The sequence below is a fragment of the Bufo gargarizans genome, chromosome 10 (genome assembly GCF_014858855.1).
Source record: "Bufo gargarizans isolate SCDJY-AF-19 chromosome 10, ASM1485885v1, whole genome shotgun sequence".
NCBI lineage: Eukaryota > Metazoa > Chordata > Amphibia > Anura > Bufonidae > Bufo > Bufo gargarizans.
Window position 1 is genome coordinate 46,449,656 of NC_058089.1, and position 20,065 is coordinate 46,469,720.

At 42.4% G+C, this 20,065-nt stretch overlaps 1 protein-coding gene across 3 annotated transcripts in view; it reads left to right on the forward strand.

Annotated features, from left to right (window-relative positions):
* LOC122920155 (ribosomal protein S6 kinase alpha-5-like) overlaps positions 1-17,401 on the forward strand; it is a 133,041-nt gene extending 115,640 nt beyond the window's left edge. For all 3 annotated transcript variants that reach the window (XM_044269379.1, XM_044269381.1, XM_044269380.1), the window contains 2 exons: positions 12,929-13,092; positions 15,908-17,401. In XM_044269379.1, the coding sequence (XP_044125314.1) occupies positions 12,929-13,092; positions 15,908-16,123 (380 nt within the window). In that variant the 3' untranslated portion in view covers positions 16,124-17,401. The remainder of the gene's footprint in view (positions 1-12,928; positions 13,093-15,907) is intronic.
* Positions 17,402-20,065: the final 2,664 nt, after the last annotated feature.

The following is a 20,065-nucleotide window of genomic DNA, read 5'->3' on the forward strand; positions in this document are numbered from 1 at the left end:
CAGTACTAGATGTAGCAGGCAGGGTAGACTGCGGAGTAGAGCCAGCGCCATCTTGGGTCTCAGAGGGGGGCAAGTACTTTAAGCTTTTCAGCTGCTGTCAGCGGTTTGTTGCACTCTTATCCTTGGGCTCCGGGGTCATCCCGACTTTTTTCTCGCAGACAAGGACATTTTTGCAGCAGATAAGAATCAGGATAATGCAAAGTTAGGGTCTGTTTACCGGAGCTCGGCTAAGCAAGCTCTTATCAGCAGCTGGCCACGCCCCTCATATATATACTGGATATAAAAAGTCTACACCTGTTAAAATGTCAGGTTTCTGTGATTTAAAAAAAATGAGACAAAGATAAATCATTTCAGAACTTTTTCCACCTTTAATGTGACCTATAAACTTTACCACTCAATTGAAAAACAAACTGAAATCTTTTAGGTGGAGGGAAGAAAACAAAAAAAAAAAAGATTATGTGGTTGCATAAGTGTGCAACTGGGGATGTAGCTGTGTTCAGAAATTAAGCAATCACATTCAAAATCATATCAAATAGGAGTCAGCATACACCTGTCATCATTTAAAGTGCATCTGATTAACCCCAAATAAAGTTCAGCTGCTCTAGTTGGTCTTTCCTGAAATTTTCTTAGTCACATTCCACAGCAAAAGCCATGGTCCACAGAGAGCTTCCAAAGCATCAGAGGGATCTCATTGTTAAAAGGTATCAGTCAGGAGAAGGGTACAAAAGAATTTCCAAGGCATTAGATATACCATGGAACACAGTGAAGACAGTTATCATCAAGTGGAGAAAATATGGCACAACAGTGACATTACCAAGAACTGGACGTCCCTCCAAAATTGATGAAAAGATGAGGAGAAAACTGGTCTGGGAGGCTACCAAAAGGCCTACAGCAACATTAATGGAGCTGCAGGAATATATGGCAAGTACTGGCTGTGTGGTGACAACAATCTCCCGTATTCTTCATATGTCTGGGCTATGGGGTAGAGTGGCAAGACAAAAGCCTTTTCTTACAAAGAAAAACATCCAAGCCAGGCTACATTTTACAAAAACACATCTGAAGTCTTCCAAAAGCATGTGGGAAAAGGTGTTCTGGTCTGATGAAACCAAGTTTGATCTTTTTGGCCATAATTCCAAAAGATATGTTTGGCGCAAAAACAACACTGCACATCACCAAAAGAACACCATACCCACAGTTAAGCATGGTGGTGGCAGCATCATGCCAAGGGGCTGTTTTTCTTCAGCTGGAACTGGGGCCTTAGTTAAGCTAGAGGGAATTATGAACAGTTCCAAATACCAGTCAATATTGGCATAAAACCTTCAGGCTTCTGCTAGAAAGCTGAACATGAAGAGGAACTTAATCTTTCAGCATGACAACGACCCAAAGCATACATCCAAATCAACAAAGGAATGGCTTCACCAGAAGAAGACTAAAGTTTTGGAATGGCCCAGACCTGAATCCGATTGAAAATCTGTAGGGTGATCTGAAGAGGACTGTGCACAGGAGATGCGCCCTCACAATCTGACAGATTTGGAGTGTTTTTATAAAAGAAGAGTGGGCAAATCTTGCCAAGTCAAAATGTGCCATGCTGATGGACTCGTACCCAAAAAGACTGAGTGCTGTAATAAAATCAAAAGGTGCTCCAACAAAGTATTAGTTTAAGGGTGTGCACACTTATGCAACTATATTTAATTTTTATATTTTTTCTTCCCTCTACCTAAAAGATTTCAGTTTGTTTTTCAATTGAGTGGTACAGTTTATAGGTCACATTAAAGGTGGAAAAAGTTCTGAAATGATTTCTTGTCTAATTTTTTTACATCACAGAAACCTGAAATTTTAACAGGGGTGTGTAGACTTTTTGTATCCACTGTATGTTTTGGTCCTTAATGAGAAGTTGAAATGTTGTTGCCTCAGAATGATAGTATAACGCTAACCAGCAGTTTGTGGCAACAGTGGTGGTCGTTTATTAAGACTGGCGTTTTAGACATTTTAATTAATAAGCCCCAGCGCTGGTGGTGGATCAGTCAAAGCTATGTAGAAGGGCCGGCTTCTACATAACTCCGGCTGTACACTTTGGCTTCTAAATCTATGCTAGCTCCCTTGCTGGCGTAGATTTAGACTATTTTCTATGCCTAAAACAGGCGTAGAAAGTGATAAATTAGATCGGCCTATCATCCTACTGATATTGTAAATTTTTTTTTTTTTTTTTTTTTTTTTTTTTTTGCCACAAGGGCCCTGCTGCAATATATTTTATAGTGATATATTAATTATTAATAAATGTTATTGATTAATAAGATATATTGGTACCTGAACAAGGTAATTCCAGGTGGGGGAGTGCCTACTATCCATTCAAATACCTTCCACTATCTGATATCAGGGTTGGTAGTGAGCCACTGAAATTCATTCATTATTTCAGACCTTATATAAACCATTAATTGATTCCATTAAAAAGTACAACTTGTCCCTCAACAACAAACCTCATATAGGCTGGATAAGCTGAAAAATAAAGTTATTTTTGAGTCTTTAAAGGTAGGAAAAAGGAAAACCTTTTTTTACTTGGTTCAACAGATTAACTATTCACAGTAACCCAAGCATTATTTAACTTGATGTCAAAAAAATATGATGATCCCCTTTATAATATCAGGGACAGGGGGTAACAACGTAAAAACTGTTCTGGACACCAGAGAATACAACAACAATTAAGATTTATTGATACCAATATAGACATACTGATGTGTGTACGATTGTTAGGTCATATATATAAACAATGAAAAGAGGTAAAAAAATAATACAAAAAGGGTGCATGACTGACCCAAAGGTGTGTGAATGACCCAAAGGTCACAGATAAAAATCTTTTGGAGAGATCCCTCAGGATACCCCACAGCAGAAGGAACATACGGTCACTCAGATGTGGGGCACTAGGGGATCCACCACTGATAATCCCAATTCTGATGCATTAAGGGTTCCTTAGGGAATGATTACAAAGGACGAAAAATACATATTTCTCGCCCATATTCATTGGGGGACACAGGAACCGTGGGGTATAGCTATGTCCTCTAGGAGGCGTTGACATTAGTAGAAGCTGTTAGCTCCTCCCCTGGCAGCTATACCCCCCTCAGCCTGGAGAGAGGGCTTCAGTTATTTCTAGTGTCAATAGGAGGCAAGACCTCCTGAAGATTATTTTTTTTTGGTTTATTTTTTCCCTTCTTTTTCAGATGGGAAACAGCGGTCGCCTCCCTGTTGCATCCCGCCAGCTGAAGGGTCACCCATCCAAGTACCTCTTCCAGCTTCCTGCCACTTCGGTGCCAGTAGCTAAAGGGGTGACCCTGCTGGAGAAGAGGAAGGGTAAAGATGACTGCTGGACAGATAAGTAGATGCCTGCTCCAGGCCTGGATACACCATGTCTGATCCCTCTGGGGTTCTTACGCGGCCAATAGCTGTCTATTATGCCTGCGCTATATGTCAGGCAAAATTCCCTTGCGGGCAACAGGATTCTGTTTGCACTGCTTGTAAGATGCCCAGGCAGGCGCACGATAGATCCGGGAGAGTGGTCCCTCCACCTGGAGGTATTCGAGGCGATCTGTCTCCGTTGGGGTTGCTCCGACTTAGACTTGATGGCCTAAGGGATCCGGAAGCTTGCAACGTGGACGCCCTGATCTCCCCTTGGCAGGGGTTCTCCCTCCTTTATGTGTTTCCCCCTCCTGCCCAGGGTTCTACGGAAAATCAAGATGGAGGGCATTCCGACGATCATAGTCTCCCCAGATTGGCCCCTTCGCGCGCGGTACGCCGACCTCATTCTCCTTCTGGGAGATGTTCCTTGGTCACTGCCACTCAGAGACGACCTGCTTTCACATTTCGAAATTCTAAAGCGAAGAGGTTTTTCGGTGGATGTTATCCCCACTATGATTCAGGCTAGGAAGCCTGCTTCGTCCAGGATCTATTACAGGACCTGGAGGTCCTTCCTGGGTTTCTGTGAAAGCCGAAACATTCCTCCTCTTCGTTTTTCTCTCCCCACGGTCCTGTCCTTTCTTCAATCAGGGTTGGACCTTGGTCTGTCCCTTAGCTCTTTGAAGGGTCAGGTCTCGGCGCTTTCCAGTTTTTTCCAACGCCTTCTGGCCCCCCTCGGGCCTGTAGGGATTTTTCTTCAGGGAGTGGCACATACGGTTCCTCTGTACCGTCCTCCTTTACTGCCTTGGGATCTGAATTTAGTCCTCTTAGCGCTCCAGGCTTCCCCCTTTGAGCCCCTGCGGGAGATTTCTCTCTGACTCCTGTCCTGGAAGGTGGTTTTCCTTGTAGCTATCACTTCCATCAGACGGTTGTCTGAGTAGGCGGCGCTTTCTTGTAGAGAACCCTTCCTGGTTCTTCATAAGGATAAAGCGGTTCTCCGGCCCATTCCTTCTTTTCTTCCGAAGGTGGTCAACGACTTCCACAACAACGAGGAAATTGTCCTTCGCTCACTGTGTCCCTCTCCTTCACACCCTAAGAAATAGGAGTTGCACCATTTGGATGTTGTCAGAGCTCTGAAGATCTATTTAGCAGCCTCTGCTCCCTTCCGCCGTACGGACTCCCTTTTTGTCATTCCGGAGGGTCCTCACAAGGGATTAGCGGCCTCCAAAGTGGAAATCGCACGTTTGATTCGGGTTGCAATTGCGGAGGCATACCATGCCCGGGACAGGGTTCCGCCTTTAGGTGTCATGGTTCACTCCACCAGAGCGGTGGGCACATCTTTGGCTCGGAGGAATCGCTCTTCGGCTGCATAGTTGTGTAAGGTGGCTATTTGGTCCTCCTTACATACATTCACAAAATTTTACTAGGTGAAAACTTATGCATCGTCGGATGCTGCCTTAGGCCACGTGGTCTTCCAGGCGGCAGTTTCTTAGATGCCTGCAGGGACACTTGCTTCCATGGGTCTGTGTTTTTTTCCCTCACTGTGGACTGCTTTTGGACGTCCCACGGTCCCTGTGTCCCCCAATGACTATGGGCGAGAAAAGAAGATTTTTGTATAACTTGCCAGTAAAATCTCTTTCTCGCTCTTCATTGGAGGACACAGCACCCACCCAGTATTGTTGTTCAACCACAGCTGTGGCTGTTGCTGGTTAGAACCCCGTTGGTTTTTCGGCATGGTTGGTGTTCCATGTTTTTTCTTGGTTGGCTTGCTTCTCCTACTGCTTGTACACAAACTGAAGCTCTCTCCCCAGGCTGGAGGGGGTATAGCTGCCAGGGGAGGAGCTAACGGCTTTTACTAGTGTCAATGCCTCCGAGAGGACATGGCTATACCCACGGTTCCTGTGTCCCCCAATGAAGAGCGAGAAAGATTTTACTGGTAAGTTGTACAAAAATCTCCTTATTACACACACTGTTATAATGCATTTGGATATTGAAGGAGATATTACTGGGTCATTTTCCATACATAACAGATACCAATACAACCACTGTGTTTCACAGACTTTTCACAGACTTCTCTCCAAGGTCTGATAAGAACAACAGCTAAATATGTGTCCTCTTTTCCCAATTTTACATGTTGGTAAGGCTGATTAGTCAGCCTGCATTTGTGGGAGGGGCAGAGGCTCTCCATATACGAGCCACAGCCTCACTCACAGGCATGTGTTCTCAGGTGCACAGCTGCCGCTGGGTGTCATTAGCAAACTAGCTTCTCTGGTGGTAGGAGTCTTTCTTTGCAGCATGGAGCTTGTTATTTTGCTCTCTGCTACCGTAGCATGCACGCGCCATACTACGTAAGTAGGTTGGGCCGGGGCCGTCTCTCTTGGCCGGTCGGAACCGACTTTGCTAGCGAACTTGAGGCTTTGACTCAGAATCTGCTACCTCAGGTTTGCTCGTTGGGGCTAAATACTTCTATTTCTTTTCAACTTTGTTTGTTGGTAATAGGAGTTAGTTCCTATAAATCTTACAATTTTCACTTCGCTTTGTTCGTCTCGTGTGAAAAGTTACTTCAGCTGGTTTGCTGTAAAGGAAGAGTTACCCAGGCTGCACGTGACGTCATGTTTGTAGATCGGACGCAGCTGTTATTGTTTAGGCCTCTTGCTGTAGCTGTTCCTTGCCATGTGTCTCCCCCTCCCCCCGCTACCACCATCTTTAGACTTCACGTATTTCACTGCTCCATGTACTTAAAAACCCTGCCGCACTTTCATGCTCTGCTGTTATCCTGAGCGGCATTTACATTTTCAGCTTTTATTTCATGTCCTTTGCTGAATCCGCACGTCCTTACTGTCCTGCACTTTCCTACTCTTGGTTCGTATTCACTCAGATTGGTCCCACATTCAAGCTGCGTTCACCTGTTGGCTGTTACATCTCATTCCGTAACCAGCTGACAGCCGGATCGGTATTACATGCCTGTTATTACATGTTGTATACTTGGCTTACAGCCATAGCTGCTACTGTTACTCCATTTTTATTCTCTGGACGCACCACCCTGGTGTTCACACCTTGCTCCACTCACAACCAGAGCTGCATTCATGCTTCGACTGGTATACCATGTTTGCTCTGCTCACTGTGAGAGCTGTGTTTACACGTCTGCTGTCACAACATGTTCATACTAGGCTTGTCCATTCACACGTCCACAAAAGGGTCCACACCCGTTCCGCAATTTTGCGGAACGGGTGCGGACCCATTCATTCTTTATGGGCCTGGACGTGAAGCGGAGAGCACACTATGTGCTCGCAGCTCCGCAAAAGATAGAACATGTCCTATTCTTGTCCGCAGCTGCAGACAAGAATAGGCATTTCTATAGCGGGTGCTGGCCGGGTGTGTTGCAGGTCCGCAACACACCACGGAAGTGTGATTGGACACTTATGCTCCACTCCCATTTAGAGCTGCTATTCTACCAATTTTATTCTTGACCACACCCAGAGGTGCATTCACACTACGCTGTCAAATCATTTTTTGCACTCCACCGACGACCAGAGTTTCATTCATACGTCTATCGGTATATGATGTTTGCTCTACTCGCACCCAGAGCTGCGTTCACACGTTCTATGCTACTACAGGTTCTTTCCAGGCCCATTTCAAGAACTGCATTCACGTCGCTGTTACATCTGTTATGCTCCGTTCACAACCAGAGCTGCTGTCATACACAATTTCATGCTCTGCTTATACCCAGAGTTGTGTTCATGCTTCTACTGCTACACCAGGTTGTATGCCCCACTCACCAAATCTACTTTCCATGTCTGCTGTCACATCAAGTTAATATTCCGTTCACATCCAAAGCTGCGTCCGCATGTCTGCTTTTGCATCTTGTACTATACTCCATTCACTACTAGAGCTGCATTCACGTGTCTGCTTTCGCATCACGTCAATACTCTGCTCACTTTCTGATTGCATTTATATGTCTGCTTTATACCATGCTTTTCATGCACTACCCATACTCAGAGCTGCGCCTATACCATGTTTTTTTAGGTACCACTCACATCAAAAGCTCCAATTACCCATTTGTTACGTCACGTGTTGTACTCTGCTCCCACTAAAAGCTCCCACAAACAACCTTTTTCCAGCAGAAAGAATTCAGAACCTGCAGTCAGCGATCAGGGCCTTCCTGGGACGTCGCTCCTTCTCGTGCAGAGAAGCGATGAGTCTCTTAGGTCAGATGATGCCAGGCCCATTACAGAGCCTTTCAGTCCTGGCTTCTAAGGAAATGGGACAAAAATCTATCCTCTTTGGACAGGAAAATCCTGATCCCGGGCCACATAAAATCCACAGTCCGGTGGTGGCTTCAAACAAAAAACTTAGCAAAGGGCATAGTCTGGTTCAGAACTCCAGCAGTGCTTGTTCATACCGATGCCAGCGTAAAGGGGTGGACTGGCCTCCAAATATTGCAGCTCAGTCTTCAAACTACAGGGAGCTCAGGACAGTTTGGGAGACAATACAAGTAGCCCACGGTCTCAGAAACTAGGTCTGTCCAAAAAATCTTCCTCTGGGGGGAAAAGAATGTAAAGTCGATATCTGCAATTCATTTAAGAGGAAGCCTAAACTGTGCAGATGACTTCCTCAGCAGGACTACCATAGACCAAGGGGAATGGTCTTTAAACAAGGACGTCTTCAATCTGATTGTCCAGAGGTGGGGCCCCGCTCTGGTAGACCTATTTGCTACAAGAATAAACGCAAAGGTATCAACCTTTTTGCTCCCTAAACCCAAGGGACAGGCCCCTAGCGATCAACGCCTTCTCCCTACACTGGAACTGGGACATTGTTTATGCCTTCCCTCCGTTCCCATTAATCCCAAAAGTTCTCCAAAAAATCATCAGGGACAGAGCCAGAGTAATCCTGGTCACCCCGTACTGGCCCAAGAGGAGCTGGTTCTCAATTCTAACAAAACTCTCCCCACAGGAAGCTTTTATTCTCCCAAAGAGGAAGGATATCCTGATCCAGGGGCCGGTTCTCCATCCCCATCCATAAATATTCAATCTCTCGGCTTGGATCCTGAGTCCAACCTTCTAAGACGTAGAGGTCTCTCTGGAGGGGTTATTTCTACCTTGAAGGGCAGCAGAAAGAAGGTGACAAACGCCATTTATTTTAAAATCTGGAAGAAATTCTGTACCTGGTTAGGCAACGAAGCCCCAGATCAAACCAAACCGAATAGACTGAAGATTTTTGATTTCCTGCAGAAGGGCCTAGAGTCTGGGTTAAGTCCTTCTACCCTTAGAGTCCAGGTCTCAGCACTTAGTGCATATTTCGATTCCGAATTAGCCAGCCATAGATGGATCCAAAGATTCCTGAGATCTGCAGCCAGACTAAGACCTTCTCTCAAATCAAGGGTGCCTACCTGGGACTTAAACACTGTCCTTAACGGACTCGCATGTCCGCCTTACGAACCCTTGGACTCAAGTTCTCTGAAGCATCTTTTTCAGAAGGCAGCTTTTCTTATTGCTATAACATCAGCAAAAAGATTGAGCGAGATCCAAGCATTTTCAATAAGACAACCATACCTCACAATACAGGAGGACCGTGTCACCTTGAGGCTAGACCCAACGTTTTTGCCAAAAGTAGTAACAGACTTCCATAGGAACCAGGAGATCATTCTTCCCTCCTTCTGCGAAAACCCTAAGAATTCTGGAGAAGAACGTTTCCATACCCTGGGCGTTAAACGAACAGTGCTAAGATACCTAGAGGTCACTAGAGACCTGAGGAAGGTGGATAACTTACTAGTGCTCTTCTGTGGTAAAAATAAGGGGAAGGCAGCTTCCAGATCTACCATTGCCCGATGGGTAAAACAGACTATTACAGACTGCTACAAGATCAAAGGCATCAGTTGTCCAGAGGTCATTCGGGCTCACTCTACTAGAGTCATGTCTGCCTCTTTTGCTGAAAGGGCAGGTGCTTCCCTAGATCAAATATGCCAGGCTGCAACCTGGTCTAGTGTAAGCACCATCATTAAACATTATAGACTTGACTTATCCAGGTCCTCAGACCTGGCCTTTGGTTGCAAGGTCCTACAGGCCGTTGCCCCACCCTAAGACGTATATAATTTGTTATGTCTCTCTGGGCCGTCATGGTGATGAAGTGGAAATCCGGAATTAGACTTACCGGTAATTCATTTTCCACGAATCCACCATGACTGCATGATATCCCACCCCAAAAATACATTTTTACTCCAATGATTTGGTATGACTTAATACCCCCAAAAAAAACACTTTGTTGTTTCACTTGTTAACCGGTGATTGTGGCACTATAATCTGGAACTCACTGGTGAATGGTGGGAGGGGTCCTTTTAAATTTCTCTCTGTTCCTGCCCCTACAGAGGTCAGGGGTCAATCTCTCTGGGCCGTCATGGTGGATTCATGGAAAATGAATTACCGGTAAGTCTAATTCCGGCTCTTTTAGAATCCGAAAAGGTTCTCAAATCTCTCAAATCTTTCGAATATCGAATCCTGTACATAAGAATTGTGTGAACGGTGTAAGAAACAAAGTGATCCAAACTCAATATTCTTTTAATATGAAAAAATGAAGAGTCCTTTTTTAACAAAATATTCGGATTTGGTTTCGAAAAAAAATGGAAATACAGGGTAATAGGGCGCCACATACCTCTTACATCCAGTGATGTCTCTTTGACGTAGATGTTCTCTTTCCTCATCTTCTTCTTTCAGACCTTCAGATCAGACCTCCAGTTTTCAGCCATTTTTCGTCTTTGCAGTTTGACAAAAAAAAAATCTTAGTTTACTACTTTTCCATCATTCTCGCATCTTTTGGACAAATCATCCTACCACCCCCAATACTGTGCCGCTGTGCTCCCCAATACAATACTTCAGAAACATATAAACCCCCTGATAATACTAGTACTACAGAGCCACCCCATATAAAATACCCCTTGTTTGTGGCCTCAGTAGATGCCCCTATAGTGCCCCCCAATAATGTGCCAGTAAAAAGGGACCACCATAATGCCCCCAATAATGTGCCATTAAGTGTCCCCATAGATGCCCCATCATGTGCCAGTATCACGTGCCAAACCCCCTCATGTGCCAGTATCAACTGCCCCCCCCCCCATGTCCCAGTATCATATTGCCATTCCCCCTCCCATGTGCCAGTATTAAGTGCCTTTTGAATATGACAAACAGAGAAATCCCTCAGGAGGTTGCTACGCTATTCTAATAAATATTTTGAAATTAGGTGGTCACTAGGACCTGAGCGTAACTTTGCAGCCTCGCTGACTAATTTTAAAACTCACACTTTTATTTAACTCTCAAACTTTTATAACGTGAGTTTTAAAATTAGTCAGCGAGGCTGCAATGTTACGCTCAGGTCCTAGTGACCACCTAATTTCAAAGTATTAAGTGCCTCTCTCCCCCCCCCCCCCCATGTGCCAGTATCATAGTGCCATCTCCCCCACCCCAATGTGCCAGTATCATAGTGCCAACCCCCCCCCCCCCCCCCGCCTCCATGTGCCAGTATCATAGTGCCATCAGTATTGGAATGCATTGTAAAGGATTAGACCCCCAAAGGTTCAAGTCCCAAAGTCATTTTCCCCAAATAAAGTAAAAAAAAATTTGTAAAAAATAGGGTAGGGAAAAAAAGTATACATATTAGGTATTGCCGCGTCCGTATCGACCGGCTCTATAAACATATCACATGACCTAACCCCTCAGATGAACACCTTAAAAAAATATAACACAAATACTGTGCTAAAAATACAATTTTTTTTGTCAACTTACATCACAAAAAGTGTAATAGCAAGCGATCAAAAAGTCACACACACCCCAAAATAGTGACAATAAAATAGTCATCTCATCCCGCAAAAATAATACCCTACCCAAGGTAATCGCCCAAAAACTGAAAAAATTATGGCGCTCAGACTATGGAAACACAAAAAAAAACATTGTGTAAAACTTGCATAAATAAAAAAATAATTATACATATTAGGTATCGCCGCATCCGTGACAACCTGGTCTATAAAAGTATCACATAATCTAACCTGTCAGATGAATGTTGTAGATAACAAAAAATAAAAACTGTGCCAAAACAGCTATTTCTTGTTACCTTGCCTCACAAAAAGTGTAATATAGAGCAACCAAAAATCATATGTACCCTAAACTAGTACCAACAATACTGCCACCCTATCCTGTAGTTTCTAAAATGGGGTCACAACCAGTCCAGCAAAATCTGCCTTCCAAAAACCGTATGGCATTCCTTTCTTTCTGCGCCCTGCCATGTGCCCGTACAGCAGTTTACAACCACATATGGGGTGTTTCTGTAAACTACAGAATCAGGGCCATAAATATTAAGTTTGGTTTGGCTGTTAACCCTTGCTTTGTAACTGGAAAAAAAAAATTAAAATGGAAAATCTCCTAAAAAAAGTGCAATTTTGAAATTGTATCTCTATATCTCTATCTTCCATTAATTCTTGTAGAACACCTAAACAACGTTTGTAAAATCAGTTTTAAATACCTTGAGGGGTGTAGTTTATAGAATGGGGTTATTTTTGGGTGGTTTATATTATGTAAGCCTCACAAAGTGACATCAGACCTGAACTGGTCCCTAAAAATTGGGTTTTTGAAAATTTCTGAAAAATTTCAAGATTTGCTTCTAAACTAAGCCTTGTAACATCCCCCAAAAATAAAATATCATTCCCAAAATGATCCAAACATGAAGTAGACGTATGGGGTATGTAAATGAATAACTATTTTTGGAGAGAAATTGAAAGTTAGAAATTAGCAAATTTCTTTTATAAATAAAAATGATTTGATTTAATTTTTTACTCAATTTTACGAGTGTCATGAAGTACAATATGTGACGAAAAAACTATCTCAGAATGGCCTGGCTAAGTCAAAGCGTTTTAAAGTTCTCATCACATAAAGTGACACTGGTCAGATTTGCAAAAAATGGCCTGGTCCTTAAGGTGAAATAAGGCTGTGTCCTGAAGGGGTTAAAGTGGCCCTGGAAAAAAACTTAGTGGCCCCATGTTGTAGACAGGTCCAAATTGACAGAAGGCAGGGCAACACCAGTAGGCAAGTACAACAGAAGTAGACAGGTCTAGCAATACCATAGTACAGGACAAAATTCCACAATACAGCCCAAAATACTGCTGCCCGCGGCACAGTATGAAACTGAGGACAGCAATACAGTTGAATTCAGAAGGGCATCTGCAGCTGCTGGCTCGATGCATAGGTGCCTGATGCTCCTACATTAATTAATGCTGCGAGCATCAGATCTTTATGTACCTGGCTGGTGGCCATGAGGAGGGCTTGGGCCAGTCCACCCATGGGGCCGGCAGATTTTCCGTCTGCATCCAGCAGTGCCGGAAGCGGTGAATTGCGACAGGCTGTTCTTTGCCAGAACAGCCCGCTGGAATTCACACCACAACTGTGAAACAAGCCTAATACATACTCCGAAATGGTATCAATAAAAATCACTGATTGCATTGCAAAAACTTAAGGGATTTTCCCATTTTACCTTTCATGCAGCTTCTTCCTGCCATTTTCAGGTTTGCTGACTGTAGACCCATCTTGTCGATTGAGCCTTAGTGAACTGCAAGAAAGTGAGTGGCTGCGTGGTGGACGACCTCTCTCATCCACTCCTCTCATGACACCAGATGTCCTGGAATCTAGTGGGATGGCCACAAAAACCTGTGTGCATGCCACATTCATGGTAAGTGAATCTGACCTAGTCCTTGGCCATAGAAGGTAGGTCTCCACCATGTTAAAAAATAACTGTCATATTTTTATCAAAAAATCTATTTTAGCATATGTTACTACTGCATTATGCATAAAACAATCTTTAGTTTCTTCACTTACCACTGTTCCTTGAGTTTTCCCCTTAGTTACGGCTGTTTTAAATCCTACATTATGAGGATCTCAAGATGGCTCCTCTGCCTGTTCTCTGGGGCCAAAACTGCATTCCCTCAGGTCACATACTAACTTGCTGTAGCAAGTAGCTTCCTGCCAGCCAATCAGATTGGCTTACTGAGAGACACACCTCCTCACTCTGAAGCCTAATGCAGGCATGCAGTGTGAAGGACTGTCCCTCTCTCTTCCTAGCTGGAGACAGATGAGCCATAGCAACGGTCTTTTAAGGGAGCAGTGGAAAGGGACAGGAGACATTCATGAAAGCTGTTATTATAAGGTAATTACAGATCTTTTGGCAATCATTGACAGACTAACTGAGGTATACATACCTAGCTCTAATAAACTAGCAAATACAATAAAAAAATGACAGTTATCCTTTAATCCGGTGTTCTTCCACCCTTACGGCTGAAGGTGAATACACTTTGACCAAGGGCATATGTTTGCATAGTGGTCCTCAGCTGTAATGTTTGTTTTTTTGCAAAAAAAAAAAAAGAAAAGAAAAATCACTCATCCACTTGAACTCGCAGAGGCAGTTGCTGCTCACTTGATTGTGAAGACCCAATCCTACTGGAATCATGTGGTGACGTCATTGAACTTAGCATAGGTTCTTCGGCAGATCCTTCACAATCAAGAGAAGTGTGACTGCCTCTGCATGCAAGTGGATGAGTGCAGGGCTGGTGCAAGGATTTTTGCACACACAAGCGAAGATACATTTTGGCGCCCTCCCCCTTCACACACACACCTCTGCCTGGCCCTGGTCGTCTGCAGCTCTGCCTGGTGGGAGTGCACTGGGATCCAAACCTTTTGGAAGGAGGTGGGAGATATGCGCCAGATCTGCGAACAGCCGATTACTTTGAGTAAAGAGACTATTCTCCCCACAAGAGATTCCGCCTGACTCATCTTATTACTGCAGCTAAGTTACTGATTCCAACTAAATGGGCCCAGTGGATTGACAAAGTAGATGAGATGTTCCAACTGGAGGAGATCACAGCGTGGGGCGATGGCACCCATGACCGCTTTGAGCGTATGTGGCTTCCCTGGATGCGTTTCAAAAGATCCCTGCAGTGACACCACACACACACTCACTAAATAATAAGGTTTTTCTCTGACCAAGTCTGGAAATGTCATGAGATCTCCACCTCCGTAGGATAGGGCTGATTGGCCAATGTGACCCTTGATACCAGCCTCTTAATGCAACCACACCCCATTATGTATAACTCTCCATCTATATACTAATTGATCTGTAGCAGGCTGCTGTCTACCAAAGTCTTCTTTTTTTGTATTCATTATGATTGACCAGTTTCCCTGGCTTTCTTTTTATACATTTTTTCTTTGTAAATGTTCACGCTTTTAAATCAATAAACAAATATTTGACAACAAAAAACAAAAAACATTACAGTTGGGGGCCGCTATGGTTGACATTATGTATACTGAGGGCACTGCAGGGGTTGGGATTTTATTTTTAAAAAAAAGCCAATGAAATACATGTTTTTAACGGCCATGAAAAACGTATGTTAAACGTCCATTAAAAACAGACGGACAGAAAATGGATGTACAAATGATTGAAAAATGGCCATGAAAAACTGACAGTGTCTACTTTTAATAGCTTTTTTTTTATTTTTTACTTTTACTGTAATACGCACGTAGCCTTAGGCTAATTTTACATGAGCGAGTTTTCTGTTTACATGCGGCCCATTTTGCGAACTGACAGCATCCAGACTGAACCCTGGACTCATGGATTCATTTCAGTGGCTCTATGCACATGAGTATCGTTTTTCACCGACCATCTGAGGTTCAAGAAAATTCACAACATGCTCTATCTAAATCCGTTCTTGTAACAAGACAGCTGATTCATGGCATCTGGATGCAGTCCGTTTTTCATTGTGATGGTTGCTGGGAGATGTCTTATTCTTCAGTTTTTCTTTATGAAACAGACCTTATGTTAATTATAATGCTAGGCATACAATGTTATTTGCAGTAATCCTGCTTTTTTTTACAGTTTATATACTGAATGCATGTGCAGCGCCACCTGTTGTTTATTTCTAGAATGGCAGCATTTAACACATCCTAGAGGAAATCTCAGTGACCTCATCAAACAGGAAACCTATTCAGTTCCGAAGATGATATTTTGTAATATTTATTAAGGCCAGAGCCGTACAGACACATCAGATTTCTTTTGAGTGAACAGTTCTGATTCTGTCGCCCAACAGAGCAGTGTATGTAAAGCATGCATTTAACCAGTTCAGGTCCAGGGTCCATTTAGCAGATTTTAATACACACTAGTTTAATGGCTATAAACAGTTTTATTTTATAATTTAGACACCTAGGGGGAGATTTATAAAACTTGTGCATAGGAAAACTGAAGTAGTTTCCCATAGCAATAATCTGCCAATGTAAAGTTGCCGATGAAATGCAGTGGTCTCCTTCGCTGACGTGCAGGTGCTTGCCGGGAAGGGATGCTTCCATCCCGAAGATCATCTGCTCAACTGAGCAGTGTAAAGGGACCCTTAGAAATAGCTAAATGATTTTATTCAAGAGGCGCATGCAAATTGGTAAGGATACTGACTGGTGGTTACTTGTAGCGTTTACTAGGTGTCCTATTCATATGTTTTTTGCAGGCATTTAATCGTGGTAAGCGTGAAGGAGTCTTCTTAAAGAGCGTGGATAATGCTCCTTTGGCTAAAAGACGCAAACTGAAGCAGAGCAGCACAGGAGGTGACATTCGCAGTGGATCCTCATCTTCTTCTTCATCATCATCCTCATTTGCTACCACTGCAGCTCGATCCCCCAAATCCAGAGCACCCCCACAAAGTAATAGGCCTGCAAATGTATAACTATTTGCTTTATTTTAAATACAGTACAGGCCCTGTTATCATGTGCAAAAGGAGAGGACCAAAAAAGTAGAGTACCTTATGTACACCATTTTACATGTAATAGGTGTGTGGGCACCTATCATGTGCCGTATTTCCATCAGGTGTGAGGACAGTGTACAGAATTCAGAGGAATGGGCAGTATTACTGCTCAGAGCATTTGTATATCAAGTTTGTACATAGAAAGGACATTAAACACTAGCCATTTTCCAAGTATCAGTGAATGTGAGTCTTCCCTCCCAGTCTGAATGTACTAACGCAGTTAAGGATTTAGGAGAGGGCAGTTAGGGTACATGTCCTGGGCAACGTGCACTAGCATTTACGGTTTATTTTGCAGTGTTTAAAGTTGATGTCATTTAATATTTTTTCTTTATAATTATATATATATATATATATGTATGGGTATGTGTGTGTAATATAAATATATCTCATATAGATATATATATATATATATATATATATATATCTATATGTGTGTGTTTTGTTATTAACAGGCTTGTATTCAAGCTTTTTAAGGACCTGGAGTGTTTGGATACCAGAGAATTTAGTGTGTGTAACATGCGAGTTCTGTGTCTCTATCCATTGTATGTATGTATGTGTGTGTGTGTGTGTATATGTATATGTGTATATATATATATATATATATATATATATATATCTATATATATATATATATATATATATCTCAAACTGTATATTGCCAAAAAACATGACTGGATCCTTGCATATGGAAGAAATTGCTCATTAGTATTATTTGATAAAGATTTATCCTAAAAACAGGGCTGCAAAAGAGAAGCCTGATAACCTGAATTTGGTAGTCAATACCACTTAAAAGGAGTTGTCCAAGTCAAAAATGAAACAAAAGGTAGAAATCAGAGAAGGTGTTGAAACAATAAAATGAGGTATGCTCACCAGTACAAACCCCCTCCTGCGGTCATCCCAGACAGGCTTTGTTTTCCTTAATTGTAGCATTGATTTACCTGTAGATTGCAAGTGACCACAGTGGCCTTTCATAGTCCAGTGATTGACTGCCGCAGTCATATACGGGATGTCTTGCTGCAGAAAATTCTGAAATAACTACAGATATGGGAGATTTTACAGGGTCACACGTAACTAAGGTATCATTTATAGGTCATACAGTGCTGCCCCTAATTATTCATACCCCTGGCAAATTTTGACTTAGTTACTTTTATTCAACCAGCAAGTATTTTATTTATTTGTTTATGGGAAATGACATAGGTGTCTCCCAAAAGATAATAAGACAATGTAAAAGAGGCATTATTGTGGAAAAAAATAAAATTCTAAGCTTTTATTTACATTTGAGCAAACAGTGTCCAGTCCAAAATTATTCATACCCTTCTTAATCAATAGAAAAGCCTTTATTGGTTATTACAGCAATCAAACGCTTCCTATAATTGCAGACCAGCTTTTTGCATGTCTCCACAGGTATCTTGCTCATTCATCTTTAGCAATGAGCTCCAAATCTTTCAGGTAGAAGGGTCTTCTTGCCATCACCCTGATCTTTAGCTCCCTCCACAGATTCTCAATTGGATTCAAGTCTGGACTCTGGCTGGGCCACTCCAAAACATTAATGTCTGCTAACCATTTCTTTACCACTTTTGCTGGGTTTTTTGGGTCATTGTCATGCTGAAATGTCCACTGGTGCCCAAGGCCAAGTTTCTCTGCAGACTGCCTGATGTTGTCGTTGAGAATCCTCATGTTTTGCTCTTTTTTCATGGTGCTGTTTACTGTGATTAGGTTCCCTGGTCCATTGGCTGAAAAACACCCCCAAAACATTAGGTTCCCACCACCATGTTTGACAGTGGGGATGGTGTTCTTTGGGTTGAAGGCTTCTCCCTTTTTACGCCAAATGAAGGAAACATCATTGTGACCAAACAATAAAATTTTTGTTTCATCTGACCATAACACAGAAGACCAGAAATAGTCTTCTTTGTCCAGATGAGCTTTTGCAAAGGCCAAGTGAGCTTTTGTGTGGCTTATCTGGAGAAGTGGAACCCAGCAGTGTGCAGTGTCCGTTGGATTGTCTGCCTTGAGACATTGCCACCAGCAGAGCCCAGATTCACTAGGATTGCCTTCTTGGTGATCCTTGGATTCTTTTTCACCTCTCTAACTATCCTCCTGGCCAGCACAGGTGTCACTTTTGGCTTCCGACCACGTCCTCTGAGATTTTCCACAGTGCGGAACATCTTGTATTTTTTGCTCAAATGTAAATGCAAGCTGGGAAATGTTTTTTCCACCATAATGCCTCTTGTACATCGTCTTATTATCTTTTGGGAGACACCTATGTCATTTCCCCTCAAAAAATTTGTTGCCGGTTGAATAAAAGTAACTTTAAGTCAAAATTTGCCTGGGGTATGAATAATTATGTTCCCTGTGTGTATTTGTTCCCAAAAAATGGGACAGTATTCTCACAGAGGCCCTGAAGGTGTCATCTGTCACCATCTGTAATGTAAGGACCCTACAATCAACTCCCCATATTTTAGCTGCTAGAACCACCTTTTGGTTTGGGAGGAAATCACATGGGAGTTTTCGGTTTGCTTTTAGAGGAACCTATTACTGCAGTAGTACTGCAGATGAGGAGTCCAGAGCTGAATTTTTTTTCTTACTGCCCCCTCCATTCTCCTGGTGTCAGAGTTTAAAGCTGCACTGTGCTGCATTGTAAGGACATGTGCACAAGTCCTCTCCATTAAGTTAACATAACAGTCCGGACTGTGTATTTCAGCACAGATTTGAGTGCTGACAGTGGAGGGCAATAGGAGAATAAAAAATAGCGATCTGGACTCCTTATCTGCAGTGTTACTAATGTGGTCCTACACTTAATCATCCAAGATTGTGCTGACAAATTCCCTTTAAACTGACATTATGTTTGGGGATCCTTTTTCTATGTGCAGTCAGCTGAATTTTTAGGATTTGTAAAGATGTATGCAGGAAGGTTTAACAAAAAGAAAAAAAAAATATATATATATATATATGAGAATCTGGTGTCTGTGACACCACTATAAATGTATTCTTAATTTGTGACCCTGATGGCCCAGAAACTATATAAATGTTTCACAACAATAACATTGACTATAAAGTTCTGTTTATGGTCTCTTCCTCTTTTCTAAAACATAGCCTTTATTTATGATTTAAAAATGTCCAAAATTGGGACAATACTTTGTTTTTTGATTAGCAAAGCCTTATGGGATATTAAAAACATCAAAGAGCGTCAGTGTTTCCTTTTTATTCTTCTTTATCTTACAGCTGTATGGTATCCACATGGAGAAGTGTTATTTAGTTGCTATTTTTAGTATATTTTCTGTTGTGGGTAGAGGGGATGTGTTATTTTCCCACTATCTCCACTCTTGTTCTTTCTTTATATTTGTCAACATGCAGTCTATTTATCATCTGGGGATTGTCACATCAATCAGTGGCTGTATCTACTTTCCCTCAGCACTAGTTTAGTTTTTAACACAAGGGCATCAGTGTTAATAGTCAGAGATTCATACTGCAGACGTCCCTCTGCTAAAAAAAAAAAAAAAAAAAAAGTTGTAACAGCCAGTTACTGATTTGTAAAGAGAGCAGAGCGAACATGATATAGTGCTATTAGTGAATAGCGAATGTTGCTATATGTCTTCAAGTGTGTGGGGGGGGGGGGGGAAGAGATACAACCATTTATAGAAGTGGTAACCACAATGCAGTCTATATCTATGGTTGGTAATTAGACATATACTAAAGAAATAACAAGAGTGGGGAGAGTGTGAAAATAACACATCTCTTCTGCTCAGTGTCTACATTGTTTCAATCTGTGGAAAGCAGATACAGCCACTGATTGATGTGACAATCGTATAACAGTTTATATCCCCAGATGATAAATAGACTGCATGTTGACTAATATAAGGAAAG